This window comes from Adiantum capillus-veneris, chromosome 19 (assembly GCF_014529385.1).
Source record: "Adiantum capillus-veneris isolate H3 chromosome 19, ASM1452938v2, whole genome shotgun sequence".
Classification (NCBI taxonomy): Eukaryota; Viridiplantae; Streptophyta; class Polypodiopsida; order Polypodiales; family Pteridaceae; genus Adiantum; species Adiantum capillus-veneris.
Window position 1 is genome coordinate 116,955,469 of NC_140949.1, and position 23,031 is coordinate 116,978,499.

At 42.5% G+C, this 23,031-nt stretch overlaps 1 protein-coding gene across 2 annotated transcripts; it reads right to left on the reverse strand.

Annotated features, from left to right (window-relative positions):
* Positions 1 to 253: 253 nt before the first annotated feature.
* Positions 254 to 3,630, reverse strand: LOC147434720 (isocitrate lyase-like). Of its 2 annotated transcripts, none has more exons than XM_086491167.1 (4): positions 3,445 to 3,630; positions 3,209 to 3,329; positions 888 to 2,484; positions 254 to 573 (listed from the first exon to the last, which is right to left on the reverse strand). In XM_086491167.1, exons 2-4 carry the CDS (start codon positions 3,221 to 3,223, stop codon positions 491 to 493), a joined length of 1,695 nt encoding a protein of 564 aa, XP_086347293.1. In that variant the 5' UTR covers positions 3,224 to 3,329; positions 3,445 to 3,630; the 3' UTR covers positions 254 to 490. The 2 variants fall into 2 exon arrangements, with proteins under 2 accessions (XP_086347293.1, XP_086347292.1); XM_086491166.1 differs by having other exon boundaries at positions 3,209 to 3,280; positions 3,445 to 3,629.
* Between the last annotated feature and the right edge of the window lie 19,401 nt (positions 3,631 to 23,031).

Consider the following 23,031-nt stretch of genomic DNA (forward strand, 5'->3'; position numbering starts at 1 on the left):
AGGGTTACTACCTCCCTCGGGCATATTATGTTAGTAGATATCAAAACACAACAAAAATGACAAAAGTACTAGATTTGAATGGCAATCAAGACAAAAGTATTGAATTTGAATGGTTTTATACAAACAGAAACTATTAAGGGTGTTGTTTAGATTAACTAGCTCAAAAAAAAAAAACAGCATCAGAATTAATCCATGGTTCAAATACACCTCTCCACCATGGTTCAAATACACCTCTCCACCATAGACATTGAACAACAAAAAATGTAGCTTAATATAGGCTCCTTATCCAGAAAGAAGAGAGCTAAAGGGCATAGACATGTTTGTGCATAACAAAGATTGAATCGAACATTAAACATCGATATATATCTACATTTATTTGCCGATGGTAATAATTGGTTCACAAGTAAATCTGCAATTTTGCAGATTTAATAACCCCTAGAAAGTTGACGAGACAAATGGAAAATACCCCCCCCAAAAAAAAAAAAAAAAGCTATAGCTTGGACTTGGCCAACACTGCTCCTGCCTCTGCGCCAAAGCCCGAGACCCCGTCCTTAAACTGATCCTCTGTTACTCCTGCTCAATCACAAGTGAACAACAAATACTGTTTCAATTAGAAGTTATGCCTACATACCTATGTCATGCATATGTATTTAGAACTAAAAATCATGCCCAGCTATGTATGTTAAGCACAACCACATGCACATCGGGAGGCACCGCATACCTAGCTAGGTATGCCGTGCCTCCCTCAGAGAAGCTCATGATGTTGACGTAAATGATAACATGGGAATTATTGTGAGAATCTGTCCAAAACTTCTTGTGATGTATATGAGCAGGCAAATATCAAAAGGATTCATATTTAATGCAAAGCATAGGCCAGAACAGCAAACCTTTATCCATGGCAGCAGTTGCTGAAAACCCTCCTTGCACAGTCTTCAGAAAATGATCAAAATAGTTGGCACCGGACCACTTCTGATGCGCCAACGTCTCAATGCCATGTGCCCTCTCCTGCCTCTGAATGTTCTGCACATATGCCAGCATACCCCGATCCACAAAATCCTTCGCAAACGTGTCAGTGATGAGCGAGTTTCCATGGAAGCCACCAAGTGTGATAAACTGCCACACAAACCCGAGCTTCGCCAAGTCTGGTATGAAGCTCTGAATCTGTCCCTCTGTCATGCAGGCCGCATCCCAATTGAAAGACGGTGAAAGGTTGTAAGCTAGAAGGATGTCTGGGTGCTCACTCCTCACTCCTAGTGCAAACTCTCTCGCCTGATCATAATGCGGACCAGCAGACTCCATCCACAACATATCAGCATGTGGGGCAAATGCAATACCGCGTGCAATTGCGACATCGGTGCCACCTTGGAAGCGGTAAAAGCCCTCGCGGGTGCGGGGTAAATCCCAATCCCAGAAAACATTTGCTGCCCCCAACTTTGCTGCCAACGAGCGCGCTTCATAATGCGCGAGCGCATCCACTTTGCTAAACCAGTCATCCAGTCTATTTTTCTTCTCAATCTCAGATATGTTTAGCATCCTTATCACATCTGCAACCGCGTCTCTGAAGAGACGCAAGTTGGCCTTCGCCATCCAGCTTTCTTCAATAGCTTGCAGCTCCGGGCCTGACTTCCCAGAAGCCGTCGCATCATTGAGCAGGATAGCCAAATGTTTGCCTTGAAGGGCAGGGTTGGTCACACCTAATATGAAAGGATGATCTCTCTTATCAATATTGCTCTGCAAAAGAGTTGCTGCCTCTGCATCTGTCCTCGCAACTAGCACCGTCTCTACACCCATGAGGTCAAATTGCAGGCGCGACGCAACAAGGCGATTGATATGCTCTGAAGTAGCAACCAGCACTTTCCCAGACATGTGCCCACATTTCTTAGTCACAGAGGCTTGGTCCTCAATGTGCACACCGGCAGCCCCCCTTTCAACAAACAGCTTGCAAAGCTTTGCGGTTGCCGTTGCACCACCAAAGCCCGTGTCACCATCCGCAATCAGGGGCCGAAGATAATCAACAAATGGAGTCCTTGCTCTCTCCTCTCTGGACATAGCCATACGGGCCTCTCGCTGCTTACGATCATGGAAGAGCTGGGCAAAGAAGAGATGCTCTGCTTTGTTGGGCACAGTATCGTAGGGATAGTCCGCAAGGTCAGGACCAACTTCGTTGGTGCTTGTGTGCGTAGAGGAGCACTGCCATCCTGAAATGTAGATGGTATCAAGATACTTGCTCATTTGAGCAACCTGAACAGGGTCCAAGCACCCGAATGTGCGAGAACAAGTCATGTTGGCTTGATGAGTTTTGAGTATTCTCCATAGCTTTTTCGCCATGACGTTGGAGGCATATTGTTGCTTCATGGTGCCCCTCAGGCGAACCACATCTCTTGCCGTGTAGGGGCGGTGAGTCAAACGGAAACGATCAGAGGCCCACCATGCCTCCATCTCCCTCACTTCGGCCTCAAAGATGGCCTCCTCTTCCATAATCATCTGCAAAAAAAGGAAAGGGAAATGTCGTTGGTAAGAAAGATATCCATACACAAGAAGATTTAGAAATTCTCATGTAAGAAAACAAAGTCTTTTTTAGTGTTTTTCATACAATGCATAACATCATGAGCTTCTGTTCGAAAGGCACCGCACACGTAGCTAGGTATTATTGGGGACAGGGGACCACCGGCCCCCCCACCGGGCCGGCGGTCCCCTGTCCCCAATCGTACCTAGCTACGTATGCAGTGCCTCCCTCACAGAAGCTCATGATGTTGAGGTAAGTCACACTGTGGGAATTATTGTGAGAATTTGTCCAAAACTTCTTGTGATAGGATTAGCATAACAAGTTACAAAGGGCTGTGCAAGTAGGCAAATTCAAAAAGACAAGGGGAAGAGAGACGTGTCGGGGCGACGCGCCTGGCAGGCAGGCTTGAGGGGCACAAACAAAGGGCAAAACTAGAGACACATGAGGGAACCTCATCAAAAAGTAGAGGATTTGACATTAGAGGTAATCTGAAGTCTTTACTATGATCTCACCAAAAAGTAAAAATTTAAACCAAAGGTAATCTGAAATCTTCCCTATGCATATGATCATGTCCAGTATTCTCCACTTCACGATGCGTGCAATCTAGCCTAATGATTCTTGAAAAAATTAGGCAACGTAAAGAAGCAGACAGAGAATAAGAAAGCCAGTTAAAACATACACATACTGGATTTGTGTGCATACCTGCAGGTTAGCCATGTAATTAGTAGAGCAAGGGGACTTCGAGCTTATCGCTGCGTGCACCTACGGAAAGTCCTGCAACGTAGTAAAACTAACAAAAGTTGGAGAAAAGCTTTTGTAGGACCTGCAATCAGCTAAAATTAACAAGCAGCTACCTAACGAGATTTATCCCTCTCTCTCTCTCTCTCTCTCTCTCTCTCTCTCTCTCTTTGCCCGCAACAGCACCTACTATCACACACCTCTACCCGCAGGCTGTCGATGACGCGAAAGAGAGGACAGAACGCAAAGCGCCGAGAACTTAAAGAAAAAAAGAGGGTGGGTGCGCCTGCTTGCGAGAATGTTCGAGAGTCCAGAGCGAGTAGATCGCAGAAGAATGCGGGTTCAAGGAAGGAAGAAGGTGGCGAGCTTTTATACGCATGTTAATTCTGCCCTGCAGATTTGGACGTCCGATCGGCGCGCTAAAATAAGGAAGGAAAGACGAAAAATACAACTATTTTCGCACGATAAGGATATAAAAATCGGTACAATTATCAATCACTTTGATGACGTAGCACTCTCAACATAGCAAAACGGATAAATCCGTGGATAAAACAGATTTTTTACTTCTCTAGATTATAACAAAGTAGGGTAATTAACCTTGGAAAATTGATTGAAATAAATAATTATTCCCTTAGGCAGAAAATAGGTAGAAACGCAATAAAGTAGGGTAAATAACAGATGGAAAATCGATTTTAAAAATAATTATCCACTTGGCAGAACACAGTAAAGCTTCATAAAATTTTGATGCCAAATTTATTTTCATGTGATATTTTTAACATCATTGCGAGGACTAATTATAAATTTTCTTCGACTTGATGGAAGATAGATTTATCCGCTAAATTAAGTTCCTGCAAAAGATAATTGAATTTTCTTGAATTTTTGGGAAAGAAGGTTGCGTTGGCTTTCCTATTTGAAATGTGACTCGGCTCCTGTTCAGCTTTGTCCTATCCACCCAAATTCCAATCCCAAAATACGTGTTAATCGGGGCTTTGAGACAATCATCAATGACGTTTCTCTACCTTCCCTTCCACCCACGCTAGAATGCGTTCTCATGATTTCTACACAATCACAACTCCAAACCATATGTGCGAGAGAAAAGCACAGGAAAGGGCTTGGTGTCCACTAAGTGCGCTAGTGAGAAGAGCTCATCAAGGCCGCTATGTCTTGATGCGCTATTGCAAGGGTTCACCCGTAAGCATAGCGTCCATGGCTCTAACATTTTATCCGCCATGCAAAGTTCGTCATTGCGTTGCTATAGTCATGTTCTCACAGTAATTGTGTGTATTCCAAGCCATTGTTCCATGTGCTAACCACGCGCGCACATGCAATTTTTTTTCTACGAAGCCGAAAAAAATCCTATTAAGTAATCTCCTACAGAGGAAAGTAAACCAAGAAAAAAAGAAAAAGTAAACTCGAACATGTCCATTTAAAATTGGACGGTCGCGTCTACCTTGCATTTTGTGCGCATAGCACCTCTCGTGGATACCATGACGGACCTTCATTGAAGACCTCGTGTTCTTAGTCCCGAGGTCCCCTGGTTTGTTCTCTGGGCTAATTATTGAGTGGGAATAGATTTCTTGAGCGAAGTCATAAGTCAAGGGGGTTGCATGGCTTCGATGGTTATGGTACTTGTCAATTGCCAAGTAAGTCTATTTAATTTTGGTGGTTATGGTACTCTTTAATTGCCAAGTAAGTCTGTTTAATTTTGGTTTGGGGCTCATTAGATGGAATCTAAGGGATATTTCATCTTTGAGCTTCAAAGGGAAAGAGAAGAGAGACGAAAAGAGCTCACGCAAGATATATTTGATGTTGGGAAGGTAGGGTGCCAGATGGAGGAGAGGGTGGAAAATACGGCCATCGCTTAAGGGAGGCATCGGATGTAACATTTAATGGCCTAGTAACTTGTGTGTAGCGGAAAATAGCATGAACATAGTGAGCATTTCATTAGAATAGATTCCTAATGAGAATAACAAGAGTGCTTGGGTGGAGAGAGCAACAAATAGCATAACACCTAGTTAGATAGCATGAACAATACTTCAAAAGAAAGAGAAATTAAGCTATCGACAACAGCTGAGGAGCGGATTTACATGGAGCTGGTCCCCCCTCCAAAAGGCTTTGTATTATACGTTTCTCCCATCAAGAGAGACATTTTACAATACAATTCTTTGTATTCCTTCAATACTAGCTATGTTGCAATGAAGATGGAAGCTTCAAGCACTAAGCAAAACACTTATAAAACACAAAAATCAATTCCCTCACGGTCTCAGACCCAAGACCTCACACACCTTCGAAGATGGTGAGAGCTAGCAGGGTATGCGAGTAGATAGAGAGGAAGAAGGAGTAGTCTTACGAGAAAGATGTACATCTCCTCACATAATCACTCATATTAGCATAGCATAGCTTAGTAATTAGCATGGTAGACGAGATGAGCATGCATTGAAGCTTGGCTCTTGGTTGGATTTGCATCACAAAGCCAAGAGTTGTTGGTGTAGGCCTTCTCACAAGCTTGGAGTAGGTGATAAGCTTTCCATTAAAGCTTGAGAAGGAGAGAGAGAGTCTTCTTGCTTCAGACATGGACTAATGTGAGTGTGTATGCCATAATGCCTTGAGAATTTCAGCCCCCTCTCTCTCTTGGTCGACCCCTCTTGCTATTTGCTCATGCTCCACCCCATTGGACCTCTCCAGGCTTAGCCAATAGGATTTAAGGAGCATAAGTGATAGCCTTTTGACATGTGTCCCCCTTAATTTCCCCTTTTGTGAGAGCTTTAGGTAATTAATTGATGCAACTAAACTCTCATTGGTCCCCTTTGTCTCCTGGACAATAGGAATCAGACAAGCCATTGGGTTGTTGAATGCTCATTGGACCCCTTGGGAGAGTGCCCAATAGTCTTCTAGAGAGCTTAATTCTTATTGGTTCTTTTATGAAGTGTTTTTAAATCAATTAAACTAGATTTACTCTAGCCTAATTCTCATTGGTCCACCTCCATGGCCATCCAATAGGATTTGAGTACACCTTGTGGGCATCTGGGCTTGGGAGCTGGCATCATGTGTCCCTCATTCCCTTTGTGTAAAGGAGGCTTGTGAGTGTATGTGTGTGTGTGTCTCTCTCTCATCCCCTTCTTGCAAGGCTTGCCCCCTCCTTTGTAGGAGTCGTGAAGAATTTTTTGGTACACACACTAAGCATCCAATTTGATAAGCTTTGACCATTGGACACAACCTTTGAATTTTAGAACCTTAGCATTTTGGAAGTTTTAATGGGCTGAAACTTAGGGTCTTTAAAGCCCATTGTTGCACATTTATCTTTTGCAGATGCCCCCCCCTTTGGATCCCTACTGTGGCCGGTCTGCCAGCTTAACCAATATTCTAGCTTTTTCTCCCCTAGCACTTTCCCATATTAAATGATCAGCTTAACATGAGAAAATCATTTAGGAGAATTAGATATTATTTATATGACATTACCTCTCTCTTGAAATCATAGTCATCCTCAACTATGGTAGAGAAGATAAAGCCTATTCATTAGTCCTTTTTCTAGTGGGTAGAGTATGTCTATGTTACCCTACAACATCGTTCTAGAATGGATCACTAATCCATTTGGCGCTTGAGAGCCTAAGATACTGCCGCAAGCATGTCTGCACATTAGTTCTATCAATCTTCCATAGTAGAGTGACAAGCTCTACCTGGTGTTTTGGAGACGTTGTCTCCCCGCAAACTTGATCTAAGCATGCATAATACTTCACTTTTGTGCACAATAAAGAAAAAGAGAGTCTTATAAGACAAAATTTTTTACATTTGCTTACTCTAGGGAAGCATTGTAAGCATTGACAAGGTTTAGGTTATCCTTTAATTGTATGCCTTGCATCCATCTAGCATCTTCAAAAGGATAATTCTTAAACTTAATAAGATATCGTCAAATAGTCTTACCGCCTCTTAATACCTTGTCTTCATGTCGGAGAATGGACTCGGGTTGCAGCACCTCTTCTTGGTCCTCGATCTCCGGTGGGTCTTCAATAGTTGGTTCTGGAGGTGGCTCTCCTTTGTAAGGCTTTAGAAGGCTCACATGGAAAGCATTGTGTATGAGCCAATGGTTGGGCAACTTGAGTTGATAGGCCATCTCATTGATTGGTGTAAGAATCTGGAAGGGACCATAGTACCTTCTTACTAACTTAGCATAGTGCTTTTGGTGTCCCGTAGGATTCTTACCCGTCGTGTGCCTTAATCGAGCCTTGGGAAATTTAAGTAAGACCCAATCATTTTGTTTAAAGTCTTGGGCTCTTCTGTGCTTATCAGCAATAGCCTTTTGTCTTTGCTGTGAGATAGAGATAGCATCCTTAATCTTTTGGAAAGATTCTTGCAAGTCTCGGCTATACTCATCTGCAGCAGCGAATATCTTCCCGTGTACCTTAAGTAGCAAGGGACTTTTTGATCTTCCCTCAATTACCTCGAAAGGTGCTTTTCCTCTACTAAGGGTAAGTACTTCTCTTGTTGGGACCTTTGATCTACTTCCGTTACATAGTCTTTTAGTAGATCAAAAATTGTTAGGTTAGCTATTTCACTTTGGACATCCATTTGCGGATGATAGGCCGAAGAGAAGTTTATCCTTGTCCGTAAATTTTCAAAGAGACCATTCTAGAAATTATTGGTCATTCTAGGATCTCTATCCGACACTATGGACATTGGCAAGCCATGGTACTTGAAGATTTGTGAAATGAAGAGGGTTGCCATTTGATGGGCTTTGATAGTCTTTTTGACAAGTATAAAATGAGCTTGTTTGCTAAACATGTCTACTATCGTCCCTATTCCCGTATTCCCATGGATAGACTTAGGCAATCCAAAGATAAAATCCATGGATATGATCTCCCATGGTGAATTAGGGATTGGCAAAGGTTGAAGCAATCCAGGTTGCTTCCCTCTATCAAACTTTGTCTTTTGGCATACCACACATTTAGAAACATACTCTTGTATGTTTGCTTTCATGGTAGGCCAATAGAAATATGTTTCAATCCCCTTTAGGGTAGACTGAATCCCTCTATGCCCCGCATAAGGAGGAGCATGAGATCCATACATTACTTTCTCACGTAGTGACTTGGTCATGCATAGTCTATTACCATAGAGAAGATAAACATCTTGTAAAGTAATTGGTTCCTCTTTCTTCCCTAGTGCAAGGGCTGAAATCACATCTCTAAAATCGGAATCAGTAGCATATTCATCTATCATAGAAGATAGATCATTGTGAGTTGCTATAGAAACCGCTACTCTCGGTCGTCTTGAGAGTGCATAGGCTACTTGATTATGCTTGCCAGCAATGTGAGCAATATGAAAATGAAATTGCGAAAGGAAATTTGCCCACCTCATTTGTTTGTTGAAGAGCTTGGTCTGTGTCATGAAGTACTTAAGACTTTGGTGATCCATTCGCAAAATGAAAGGAATCCCCAATAAATAGTGCTTCCATGAGTCTAAGATATGTAGAATTGTGACGAGTTCCTTTTCATATATGCCTAGAGCTTGCTCAACAACGGTGAGCCTTCGACTTTCATAGGCAATGGCGTGCCCTTCTTGGAGCAAAACAACTCCAAGGCAATCACCACAAGCGTCACATTGGACCTCAAATGGCTTTGAGAGATCCGGCAATTTAAGCATATGTTGAGGGATAAGCTTTTCAAAATCATTGTTCTCCTTGACAGACCATGTATACCTAACTTTTTTCTTTGTTAGGTCATGTCATGGTCCTACAATTTGTGAGAACTTTTCTATGAAGCATCTATAATATGCACACATACCTATAAAGCTTCTTAGTTCATGAAGATTCCTTGGTTTAGTCCATCCTTTTATTTACCTCTAACTTTGATGGATCCATTTGGATGCCATCTTGAGAGATAATGTGACCTAAATACTGAATCTCTTGCAAGAAAAATTCACTTTTCTTTTGATTAACATAAAGTTTATTCTCTCTTAGAACTTGAAATATTACCTAGAGGTGTTGCTTGTGTTTGTCTAATGAATTAGAGTAGATGCAGATGATATCATCAAAGAACAATCCAATAAAGATTCGGTGAGGTCTGAATAGCTTCTCCATCAAGCGGTTGAATGTGGCTGGTGCATTGGTCAAACCAAAAGGCATGACAATGTATTCATAAAGACCAAACATAGTGCCAAATGCGGTCTTTACAATGTCTTGATCAACTATCCTTATTTGATGATAACCACTTTTTAGGTCAATCCTACTAAAGTAGGTGGACCCTTGTAGCTTATCAAATAGGTCTTCTACCCGTGGAATGGGAAACCTATTCTTGATAGTGATCCTATTTAGTGCTCTGTAGTCGACACACATACGATATGTGCCATCTTTCTTTTCCACTAATAGCACAGGTGAGCAAAATGGAGATGAGGTAGTCCTAACCATGCCCTTCTCAACTAAATCATGCACTTGGCGCATAATCTCCTATTGTTGAGCTTGAGAAACTCTATAAGGATTTTTATTAGGTAGTGAACTTCCTGGAAGGAGTTCAATTGCATGGTTATCATTGCCTTGTTTAGGAGGTAGCTCACAAGAGATGTCATCAATAAAGACATCTTGAAACCCCTTGAGAAAATTGGATAACTCTAATTCCTTGTGATTTTTCATATTTTCTTTTGCTAAAGCATTAGGTTCATTTTGAGAATCTTTAGCAAAAATCATGTACACGGAAATAGAGCTCTTTATTGACTTATTGAAAGCTTACGTATGTACAATGGGTATGGTGTTACCCATTTGCTTAGCATCTATGCACATATCTTTTTTCCTGTAGAAGTAAATTTTTCTTTCATGGAATTTAACATAGGCCTCCATGCGATCAAACCATGGTGACCCTAGGATTGCATTGTCATGCTTGAGAGGAGAGATAAAGAAGTCCTCTTTGTCTACATATCTTTGGACATGGAGCCTCAATTTCCCAATTAAGCGAGTGACTGAAGCTTGTTGCCCTTGAAATCACCATCTACGGGTAGGACATCTCCCATCTCATAGGCTTGGATGCCTAGCTTGGTGGCCAACTCTATGGATATGAAATTGTGAGTAGAACCAAGGTCAAAGAGAATAAAAGCATCATGTTCTCTTACCTTTCCCCAAGCATGGCATAGAGGAGATCCTTTGTGGTGAGTTTCCTCCTCTTGGATTTTGACCAAGGTAGCTCTAGGAGGCTCATGGAGGGTGTTCTTTTGGGGACAAGCGCGGTATGCATGCCCTTGCTCGTCGCACTTGAAACATCTGTTCCTTGCGATAATGCTCAAGCTCTTCAAGAGAGAGTTTGTTTTCGCCTTTGTAAACTCCCTTCTCCTTAGCTTTGTTGGAATTGCCCTTAGGAGACTTTTGGACATTATCCTTCCCCTTAGGCTCATTGGAACCCTTGTTTTCCATGGCCTTAGAATTTCTCTTAGCCCTTGTTTAGAAATTGATTCAAGAAGCCACCATAGTATGGTGTAGTAACTGCTGATATGGTGCGTGGCCTTTGGGAGTTAACATACTCCACCATTTCTTCAGTTAAGCCTGCACAAAATTTCTCTCCAAAATCCATCGTTTTGAAGACAGTGGCTTTGATATGTAGGGCCCAAAACATGTCTACATATTTTTGAATGGATTCGTAGGGAGAGAGCTTCAAGATTTGGCAAGTATGTGAGTACTTTGTCTTTGGCATCGGTGGCCAAAAACTGCTTCATAATGGAAGCTCTTAAAGCTTTCCATGTTCGTGGAGCTTCATCGTTTGCCCATAGGCTAGACCACCATTGCCTGATGGAATTTTGAAAGTGCATAGCTACATGGCGTAGCTTAGAGGACTCCGTAAAGCCCTCATCTCCAAACGCCGCATCGAATTGTTGGATAAAGGTCAATACTTTGTCCGTAGCACCAAAGGTGCCATTGTAGGTAAGGAAATGTTACCATATACATGTGGTAGTGATGTGTGTGAACACACTAGGACCGCCAGGGCATTTTTTCCCTCTTTAGGAGGTTTTTCTCCCCGCGCATTATATATACACCCATCACTCTAGGGCTATCTATCTTTCCACTGCACACTAAGTAACACACTCTCTATTGTGTTCCTTGAGTTGCCTTCGTCTTCTCCAAGCTATGTGCGTTTCTTTGCAACCCTAATTCCAACAATTGGTATCAGAGCAGGTTGCGTCCTCCCGGGCTTAGTCGCCAGCTGCTCCAGTACACGCCTGCTCACTTTCTCCAATTTCAGTGAGCTTTGGAGAGCGTTCGTAGGTCCACAAATACTTCGGGAAATCTCGTAGAGCTTGGTCTGCTCAGATTTTTGATTTAGATAGTTCCTTTGTGCAGACAGTTCTTGATGCCTTACCAGATTCTTACCAGACTTTTGCTAGTACTTGGAGACTTATGACCGAAGGAAATCCTGAAGTTGTCAAGTTTGATGCATTATGCACATTGCTGTTGCAAGAGTCACTTTCTAGCAAAAACAAGACTAGGCAGCGTGCAGTTGAACAGGATTTTATTGCTTCTCAAAGAAAGGGTGGTAACAATAATGCCCACTTCTTATGGTTCTGCTGCGAGTGGCAAAACTACTGTTCCTAATGCTTCTGCTGGCAGCACTTTGTCTGGCAATTCTGGTGATAAGGGCAAAAAGAAGATGCGTTGCCATTATTGTAAAGCTCATGATCACTTGATCAAGTCGTGTCCTAAGTTGAAGGCCAAAGAGGCTAAGAAGAACGAGGGTGGTTCCACTGCAAATGCTGGTTCCACTACAAATGCAGCCCCATTGTTGAGACTTTTGTAAAAGGAGACTGTAATGCTGATGTTGATGCAGAATGGGCTTTTAGTGCAGAGTGTACTTACAATCCTACTGTCCATGATGCATGCTTGTCAGTTGTTGTAGATTCACATGTGTGGTATTTCGAAAGTGGTGCTACAAAGCACATTACCTCACATCGTGAATTGTTTACCTCTCTCGAGTCTGTCCCTCATGGGAATTCATTCACTTGTGCCAACAATGCCTCTTATCCAGTTCAGGGAGTTGGAAAGATTGTGCTTACTGCTGCTAATGGCAGTTCTTTCACACTTGTTGATGCACTTTATGTACCTGGGATCAAGAATAATCTCTTGTATGTATTCGCACTTGCTAGACTTGGACTTGTAGTCAAATTTGTGGATGACAGATGTACAGTTCATGATCTCAGTTTTGGTGATGAAATTGTCGCATCTGGCCTTTTGTGCCGTGGGCTGTATAAGCTCACTTTTTATGAAAACTGTGGACAAAATTTTGCAAATGCTTTTGCAGATTCAAGGGCTATTTCAGATGCAAAACTTTGGCATGCACATTTTGGTCATTTGAATTTTGCCAGTTTGCTGCGTTTGCATAAATCTGATATGGTTGCTTCTTTGCCACCTCTTGAAGCACCTGTCAAACATGTTTGTGAAGGTTTTATTTTGGGTAAGATGCAGCATTCTAAGTTTCCAAAGGATGGTTCAGTTCGGGCCACATGTAGGTTGTAGCTTGTGCATAGTGATGTTTGTGGGACCATGCAAACTCCGTCCTTGGGCAATTATCTATACTTCGTGACTTTCATTGATGATTACTCAAGGCATGCATGGGTATTTCCGCTTAAAGCGAAGTCCAAAGTTTTTATGTGCTTCAAATTTTTTTTGGCTATGGCTGAAAATGTCTCGAAATGTACTATGGGCACCCTGCGTTCCGATCGAGGGGGGGAGTATATGTCTAGTGAATTCAATGCATTTCTGGCTAGTCGTGGGATAAAACACCAATGTAAAGTGCCTTATACACCTCAACAAAATGGTGTTGCTGAGAGGAAAAATAGGTCACTGACGAAAATGGCATGATGTATGGTCAAGAGTCAATCTTTGCCGCATTCTTTTTGGCTTGAGGCCATCATGTGTGCCACTTATGTACTTAACAGGTGTCCTACGAAAGCTTTGCAGTCTATTACTCCATATGAAGCATGGCATGATAGAAAGCCTTCTATTGAGGACAAAGTGTGCAAATGTAACAAGGCTTTGTATGGGTTGAAGCAATCTCCTCGTGCTTGGTATGAGAAAGATGACACTCATTTGGTCAAACAAGGCTTTCGTAACAGTCTAACAGAAAGCACATTGTATGTAAAGCGTGAGGGTGATGTACTTCTCATTGTGGTTCTTTATGTTGATGATTTGCTGATCACTGGACCAAATGAGAGACATATTGTTGAATTTAAGGCTGATTTGAATGCTACTTTCAAGTTGAAAGATTTAGGGATGTTGCATCATTACTTGGGTATACAGTTTAAGCAGTGTGACGGTGGTATTGCCTTGTGTCAGAAAAGTTACATAGAGACATTGCTATGTAAGTTTGGACTTCAGGATTGCAAACCTATTGCCACTCCCATGGAAACAGGTTTGAAGTTGAGTCTACATGATGTTGGCGATCCTGCTGATGTCACTCTTTATCAAACTGCTGTTGGCTGCCTCATTTATGTATGCAATACGAGACCGGATATTCAGTTTGCAATCTAAGAGATCAGTAGATTTATGCATAGCCCAGGGTCTAAGCATTGATAGGCTGTCAAGAGGATTTTCCACTACCTTAGTGGCACTTTACATCTTGGCTTGTTTTATCCCAAGGGGGGATCATTGCCGCCAGACTTACATGTTTTTTCGGACTCAGATTGGGCTGGTTGTTTTGACACGCGAGTGTCCACAAGTGGTTTTTGTTTCATGCTTGGTAGTTCATGTATATCATGGTTGAGCAAGAAGCAACCTACTGTGGCCACTTTGAGTTGTGAGGCTCAGTACAGGGTAGTCTTCACAGCTACGGTTGAGTGTGTATGGCTCAGAAGCCTTATGGCTGATTTGGATGTTGGACAGGACACTGCCAACTCTATCTACACTGACAGTGAGAGCGCATTGGCAGTTGCGAGGAACCCAGTTTTTCATGCTCTCACAAAGCACATTGAGGTGCATTACCACTATGTCAGGGAGAGGCTCTCAGCAGGAGAGATCAGCTTGGCTTATGTGCCAACACAGGACAACCTTGCAGATCTTTTCACAAAGGCATTGTCTCATGAGAAGCTTGAAGCTTTCTGCAAAGCTTTGGGCTTATTCCCCTTTGTGGACTAATCATGTCCTTAGGGCATGGCACTTCCCTTTACTCATGTGCCAGCTCTCGTTCACCGCATCACTCCAGGGGGGATTTGTTACCATATACATGTGGTAGTGATGTGTGTGAACACACTAGGACCGCCGGGGCATTTTTCCCTCTTTTGGAGGTTTTTTCCCCCGTGCATTATATATAGGCCCATCACTCTAGGGCTATCTATCTTTCCATTGCACACTAAGTAGCACACTCTCTATTGTGTGCCTTGAGCTTCCTTCGTCTTCTCCAAGCTATGTGCGTTTCTCTGCAACCCTAATTCCAACAGGAAAAAGATACTCTTCCCTCCCTCTTTGAACTTCTTGAGCTTGGAGGACCTCTTTCATGCGGCATAGGATTTCCTATGGCCTCTTTTTTTTTATGGTTCAAAAGTTGCACCATCGCTTTCTTTGGAAGGTGAAGAATTTGAGGAAGATGGAGAAGAGGGTGACCTCTTTCTCTCCTTTTTCTTGCCTTGATCCTCATTGTCAACACCATCACTTTCATAAGAGGAAGAGGATGAAGAAGATGGAGAACAGGGTGTCCTCTTTCTCGCCTTTTTCTTCTCTTGCTTTTTGTCATCCCTCTTTGAATTATGGTGTGGAGAAGTGTGCGATGGTCTTATCCGTTTAGGAGGTGATGGAGAGCGTTTAGCCCGCCGTCTTCATGGAGCCATCTCCACCGAGGTGGCAAGAGACTCACTTTTTTCTCGTTCCTTTGGCGGGGGATCTTGAGTTCTCCTTTGAGAAGGAGATGCATCATCAAGAAGAAAATTTTTGAGCCCTTCGTATGGATCCTCTTCTTCTTCCCAAATCAAAGAGAGGCTTCTTTTGGGAGTCTCGCAAGGAGGCTTCCTAGGTACTCTTTCGTCATGGTGGGGAGTTTGGGGAATCCCATGAGCACGAAGTTGCCGTTGCACTTCACTTTGGAGGGATGGATTGCCCATGGCCTTGTTGAACCTAGAAACAAGGTAGTTAATGTCATAATAATCTATATTTAATTCTCCTAAATGATTTTCTCATATTAAACTGATCATTTAATGTGGGGAAGTGACTGGGGAGAAAAAGCTAGAATATTGCTTAAGCTAGCAGACCGGCCACAGTAGGGATCCAAAGGAAGGAAAATAGGGATCCAAAGGGGGGGCCATCTGCAAAAGTTCCATGTGCAACAATGGGCTAAAAAGACCCTAAGGTTCATCCCATTAAGACTTCCAAAATGCTAAGGTTCCACAATTCTAAGGATGTGTCCAAAGGGTTAAAGCTTAGGGGGAATTGGATGCTTTGTGTGCTCTCCAAAGTCAACACACATCCCTACACATGAGGGGGCTAGCCCTAAAGGTAGGGGATGAGAGAGAAATTCACACACACACACACAGGCTCCCTTTACACAAAGGGAATTAGGGACACATGTCAGCTCCCTAGCCCAGATGCCCACAAGGTGTGCCCAATTCCTACTGGATGGCCTTGGAGGTGGACCAATGAGAATTAAGCTAGAGTAAATCTAGTTTAATTAATTTAAAAACATTTAATAAAAGAAACCAATGAGAATTAAGTCTCCTAGAAGACTATTCGGCAGTCTCCCAAGGGGTCCAATGAGCATTCAGGAGCCCAATGTCTAGCCTGATTCCTATTGGCCAGGAGGAAAAGGGGTCCAATGAGAGTTTAGTTTAATTCTTTAATTACCTAAAGCTCTTAAAAAAGGGGAAAGGGGGACACATGTCAAAAGGCTATCACTTATGCTGCTTAATTGTGACTGGCTTGACTTAGGGAGGACCAATAAGGCTGGAGCAAGATCAAATAGCAAGGGGGCTCGCCCAAGAGAGAGAGGGGGCTGATTTTTGCAAGGCATTATCACACACACACTCACACAATCTCATGTGTGAAGAAAGAGAAGACTATCTCTTCCCAAGCTTTAATGGAGAGCTCATCACCTACTCCAAGCTTGTGAGATAGAAGCCTACAACGACACACTCTTGGCTTGTGGATGCAAATCCAACGAAGATCCAAGCTTCAATGCATGATCATCTCCTCTACCAAGATAATTACTAAGCTAAAGCTATGCTAATATGAGTGATTATGTGAGGAGATGTACATCTTTCTCGTAAGATACTCCTTCTTCCTCTCAATCTACTCTCATACCCTGCTAGCTCTCACCATCTTCGAACGTGTGTGAGGTCTTGGGTCTGAGAACGGGGATAATTCAAGTTGTTTTTGCTAAGTGCTTTGCTTAGTGCATGAAGCTTTCATATTCATTGCACTAGCTAGTCTTGAAGGAACAGAAAGAATTGTATTATACAATGTCTCTCTTGATGGGAGAAACCATAATACAAAGCCTTTTGGAGGGGGGACCGGCTCCATGCAAATCCGGTCCTCAACTGTTGTCATTAGCTTAATTTCTCTCTCTTTTGAAAGTATTGTCGATGCTATCTAACTAGGTGTTATGCTTTTTGTTGCTCTCTCCACCCAAGCACTCTTGTAATTCTCATTAGGAATCTATTCTAATGAAATGCGCACTATCTTCATGCTAATTTCCGCTACACATAAGTTTTTAGACCATTAAATGTTACATTGGTATTAGAGCTCAATGTTTCTCTTTTCTTGCTCAAGAAGAGAGGTCCTCAAGCTAGCTACAAATGGTTGGTATTATTAATTGCTTGTGAGTAAGTAGAATAGGGATTTTTCAGCCTTGCAGTGCGCCTGCCTTCGTGCAGTTAACGGGGCATCACCATCGAGAGCTATGGTCTTAATAGTGGAGTCCTACGGGGCTTGCCTATGGCTGCCTATGGCTTAACCACTATTGAGCTATTAGAAGCTTGACAGGAGCCGGTGCTGTTTTGGTGTCGAAAGACCCTCTCTTCTATTCCTTGCAATTAATGGTATTCGAGCCGTGGGTACAGTAGCTTGAGTGTTTTTTCTAAAGGGGTAAAGAGGAGTAGCAACTAGGGCTTGAAGTGCCAAAGTACACCTAAAAAGTTTACACCTAAAAGTTGTTAGAATGGCTGACAATAGTAAAGAGAGAGAAATTAATGTTGATAACTTTGATTCTGCTCATGAGCAAGCTACTAATGATGATTCAATGCTTGTTAACTATCTTGTTTCTAGGCTTCAACAACCCATGGGCAATCCATCTCTCCAAAGTGAAGTGCAACGGCAGCTCCGTGCTCACGGGATTCTCCAAGCTCATCACCATGACAAGAAAACACCTAGGAAGCCTCCTTGTGAGACTACTAAAAGAGGTCTCTCTCCGATTCGGGAAGAAGAAGAGAATCCATATGAAGGGCTCAAGAATTTACTTCTTGATGATGCATCTCCTTCCCAAAGGAGAACTCAAGAGCCTCCACCGAAGGAACGAGAAAGAAGCGAGTCTTCCGCCACCTCGGCGAAGATGGCTCCACGAAGATGGCGGGCTAAACGCTCTCCATCACCACCAAAGCGGAGAAGACCATTACACTCTTCTCCACGCCATAATTCAAAGAGGGATGATAAAAAGCAAGAGAAGAAAAAGGCGAGAAAGAGGACACCCTCTTCTCCATCTTCTGAATCATCCTCTTCCTCTTATGAAAGCGATGGTGAAGACGACAGAGATCAACACAAGAAAAAGGCGAGAAAGAGGTCACCCTCTTCTCCACCTTCTTCAAATTCTTCACCTTCTGAAGAAAGTGATGGTGCAACCTTTGAACCATCAGAAAGAAGAGGCCATAGGAAATCCTATGCCGCATGGAAGAGGTCGTCCAAGCTGAAGAAATTCAAAGAGGGAGGGAAGAGCATCTCTTTCCTTACTTATGATGGCACCTTTGGTGCTACGGACAAAGTCTTGGCCTTTAGCCAGCAATTCAATGCGGCGTTTGGAGATGAGGGCTTCACGGAGTCCTCCAAGCTACACCATGTAGCTATGCACTGTCAAAAGTCCGCCAGACAATGGTGGTCTAGCCTACGAGCCAACAATGAAGCTCCAGGAACATGGAAATCTTTAAGAGCTTCCATTATGAAGCGGTTTTTGGCCACCGATGCCAAAGACAAAGTACTCACCGAATGGAGAAGCTTAAATCTCTCTCCCAATGAATCCGTCCATAAATATGTAGACAAGTTTTGGGACCTACAACTCAAAGCCACCGTCTTCAAAAAGTTGGATTTTGGAGAGCAAAAGTAACAATTTTGTGCGGGCTTAACCGAAGAAATGGCGGAGTATGTCAACTCCCAAAGGCCACGTACCATATTGGCAGTAATACACCATCCTATGGTGGCCTCTCGAAACAATTTCTAAACGGGGGCTAAAAGAAATAATAATCCCACGGAAAACAAGGGTTCCAATGAGCCTAAGGGGGAGGACAATGTCCAAAAGTCTCCTAAGGGCAACTCCAACAAAGCTAAAGAGAAGGGAGTTTACAAAGGTAAGAACAAACTCTCTCCTGAAGAGCTTGAGCGTTATCGCAAGGATAACCGGTGTTTCAAGTGCGGCGAGCAAGGGCATGCGTACCACGCTTGTCCTCAAAACAACAACCGCCAAGATCCTCCTAGAGCTTCCTTGGTTGAAATCCAAGAGGAGGAGACTCACCAAACTCATCACAAAGGATATCCTCTATGCCATGCTTGGGGAAAGGTAAGAGAACATGATGCTTTTATTCTCTTTGACCGTGGTTCTACTCACAATTTTATATCTATAGAGTTGGCCACCAAGCTAGGCATACAATCCTACGAGATGGGAGATATCCTACCCGCAGACAGTGCCTTCAAGGGGCAAGAAGCTTCAGTCACTCCCTTAATCGGGAAATTGAGGCTTCATGTCCACGGCTATGTGGACAAAGAGGACTTCTTTATCTCTCCTCTCAAGCATAAGGATGTAATCCTAGGGGCACCATGGTTTGACCGCTTGGCTGCCGATGTTAAATTTCCTAAAAGGAGAATCTCCTTTACCCATTTCCTAAAAGACATGTATATAGATGCTAAGGAAATGGGTAACACCATCCCCATTGTACATACACCAGCTTTAAGTCAATAAAGAGCTCTATTTCCATGTACATGATTTTTGTTAAAGATTCTCAAAATGAACCTAATGCTTTAACAAAAGAAAATAAAAGCAACCAAAAGGAATTAGAGTTATCCAATTTTCTCAAGGGGTTTCAAAATGTTTTTATTGACGACATCCCTTGTGAGCTACCTCCTAAATGAGGTAATGATGACCATGCAATTGAACTTCTTCCAAGAAGTTCACCGCCTAACAAACCTCCTTATAGAGTTTCTCAAGCTCAACAAGAGGAGATTATGCGGCAAGTGCATGAGTTAGTTGAGAAGGGTATGGTTAGGCCAAGCTCATCTCCATTTTGCTCACCTGTGCTATTAGTGCAAAAGAAAGACGGCACATATCGTATGTGTGTCGACTATAGAGCACTACATAGGATCACTATCAAGAATAGGTTTCCCGTTCCATGGGTAGAAGACCTATTTGATAAGCTACAAGGATCGACCTACTTTAGTAGGATTGACCTAAAAAGTGGCTATCATCAAATAAGGATAGTTGATCAAGACATTATAAAGACCGCATTTCGCACCACATTTGGTCTTTACGAATACATTGTCATGCCTTTTGGCTTGACCAATGCACCAGCCACATTCAACCGCTTGATGTGGAAGCTGTTCAGGCCTCATCGAACCATCACTGGAGTGTTCTTTGATGACATTATCATCTACTCTAATTCATTGGAGGAACACAAGCAACACCTTCAAGTAATATTTCAAGTTTTAAGAGAGAATAAACTTTATGTTAATCGAAAGAAAAGTGATTTTTTCTTGCAAGAGATTAAGTATTTAGGTCATATTATCTCTCAAGATGGTATCCAAATGGATCTATCTAAGTTAGTAATAAAAGGATGGCCTAAACCAAGGAATCTTCATGAACTAAAAAGCTTTATAGGTATGTGTGCATACTATAGACGCTTTATAGAAAAGTTCTCACAAATTGCGGGACCATTACATGACCTAACAAAGAAAAGAGTTAGGTATACATGGTCTACTAAGGAGAACAATGCTTTCGAAAAGCTTAAAGAAAAGCTTATCTCTCAACCTGTGCTTACACTACCGGATCTCTCAAACCATTTGAGGTCCAATGTGATGCTTGTGGTGATTGCCTTGGAGCTTTTTTGCTCCAAGAAGGGAATGCCATAGGCTATGAGAGTCGAAGGCTCGACCCTGTTGAGCAAGCTCTAGGCATATATGAAAAGGAACTCCTTGCAGTTCTACATGCCTTAGACTCATGGAAGCACTATTTATTGGGGACTCCTTTCATTCTGCGAACGGATCACCAAAGTCTTAAGTACTTCATGACGCATACCAAGCTCTCTGACAAACAAATGAGGTGGGAAAATTTTCTTTCGCAATTTCATTTTCATATTGCTCACATTGCTGGCAAGCATAATCAAGTAGCTGATGCACTCTCAAGACGGCCGAGAGTGAATGCGGTTTCCATAGCAACTCACAATGATCTATCTTCCATGATAGATGAGTACGCTATTGATCCCGATTTTTGAGATGTGATTTCAGTCCTTGCATTAGGGAAGAAAGAAGAACCATTTACCTTACAAGATGGTTATCTTCTCTATGGAAATAGATTGTGTGTTACTAACTCACTACGTGAGAAAGTAATGTATGAATCTCATGCTCCACCTTATGCGGGGCATAGAGGGATTCAGTCTACCTTAAAGGGAATTTCTATTGGCCTACCATGAAAGTGAACATACAAGAGTATGTTTCTAAATGTATGGTATGCCAAAAGACAAAATTTCATAGAGGGAAGCAACTTGGATTGCTTCAACCCTTGCCAATCCCTAATTCACCATGGGAGAGCATATCCATGGATTTTATCTTTGGATTGCCTAAGTCTATCCATGGGAATACGGGAATATGGACGATAGTAGCCAGGTTCAGTAAACAAGCTCATTTTATACCTGTCAAAAAGACTATCAAAGCCCATCAAATGGCAAACCTCTTCATTTCACAAATTTTCAAGTACCATGGCTTGCCAATGTCCATAGTGTTGGATAGAGATCCTAGAATGACCAATAATTTTTGGAAGGGTCTCTTTGAGAATTTAGGAACAAGGCTAAACTTCTTTTCGGCCTATCATCCACAAACGGATGGCCAAAGTGAAATAGATAACCTAACCATTCTCGATCTACTAAAAGCCTATGTAACGGAAGTAGATCAAAGATCCCAATGGGAGAAGTACTTACCCTTAGTGGAGTATGCTTACAATAACATTGTACAGACTTCCACGGGAAAAGCACCTTTCGAGGTAATTGAGGGAAGATCAAAAAGTCCCTTGCTACTTAAGGTACATGGGAAGATCTTCGCTGCAGATGAGTATAGCGGAGACCTACAAGAATCTTTTCAAAAGATTAAGGATGCTATCTCTATCTCACAGCAAAGGAAAAAGGATGCTGTTGACAAGCACAGAAGAGCCCAAGCCTTTAAAGAAAACGATTGGGTCTTGTTAAAGTTTCCCAAGGCTCGATTAAGGCACACGACGGGCAAGAATCCTACGGGCCACCAAAAGTACTATGCTAAACTAGCAAAAAGGTACTATGGTCCCTTTCAGATTCTTAGGCCAATCAATGAGATGGCCTATCAACTCAAGTTGCCCAATCATTGGCTCATACACAATGCTTTCCATGTGAGCCTATTAAAGCCTTACAAAGGAGAGCCACCTCAAGAACCAACTATTGAAGACCATTCTCCGACATGAAGACAAGGTACTAAGAGGCAGTAAGACTATCCGACGATATCTTATTAAGTTTAAGAATTATCCTTTTGAAGATGCTAGATGGATGCAAGGCATACAATTAAAGGATAACCTAAACCTTGTCAATGCTTACAATGCTTCCCAAGAGTAAGCAAATGTACAAAATATTGAACAATGTTTTTGTCTTATAAGACTCTCGTTTTCTTTATTGTGCACAAAAATGAAGTAGTATGCATGCTTAGATCAAGTTTGCGGAGACGGCGTCTCCCAAACACCAAGTAGATCTTGTCACTCTACTATGTAAGATTGATAGGACTAATGTGCAGACATGCTTTCGGCAGCCTCAGGCTCTCAAGCGCCAAATGGACTAGTCATCCATTGTGGAATGATTTCATAGGGTAACATAGGGATCCTCTACCCGCTAAGAAAAGGACTCATGAATATGCTTTATCTTCTCTACACCATAGTCGAGGACGACTATGATTTCAAGAGAGAGGTAATGTCATAATAATCAATATCTAATTCTCCTAAATGATTTTCTCATATTAAACTGATCATTTAATGTGGGGAAGTGCCAGGGGAGAAAAAGCTAAAATATTGGTTAAGCTAGCAGACCGGCCACAGAAGGGATCCAAAGGAGGGAAAATAGGGATCCAAAGGGGGGCCCATCTGCAAAAGAGCCATGTGCAACAATGGGCTAAAACAACCCTAAGGTTCAGGCCATTAGGACTTCCAAAATGCTAAGGTTCCAAAATTCAAAGGATGTGTCCAAAGGGTTAAAGCTTAGGGGGAATTGGATGCTTTGTGTGCTCTCCAAAGTCAACACACATCCCTACACATGAGGGGGCGAGCCCTAAAGGTAGGGGATGAGAGATAAACTCACTCACACACACACAGGCTCCCTTTACACAAAGGGAATTAGGGACACATGTCAGCTCC

Excerpts from the sequence above, each read along its gene's own strand:
- LOC147434720 (XM_086491167.1), bottom strand. Across the intron at positions 574-887 it reads AACTGCTGCCATGGATAAAG|GAGTAACAGAGGATCAGTTT; the intron begins GTTTGCTGTTCT and ends GTGATTGAGCAG.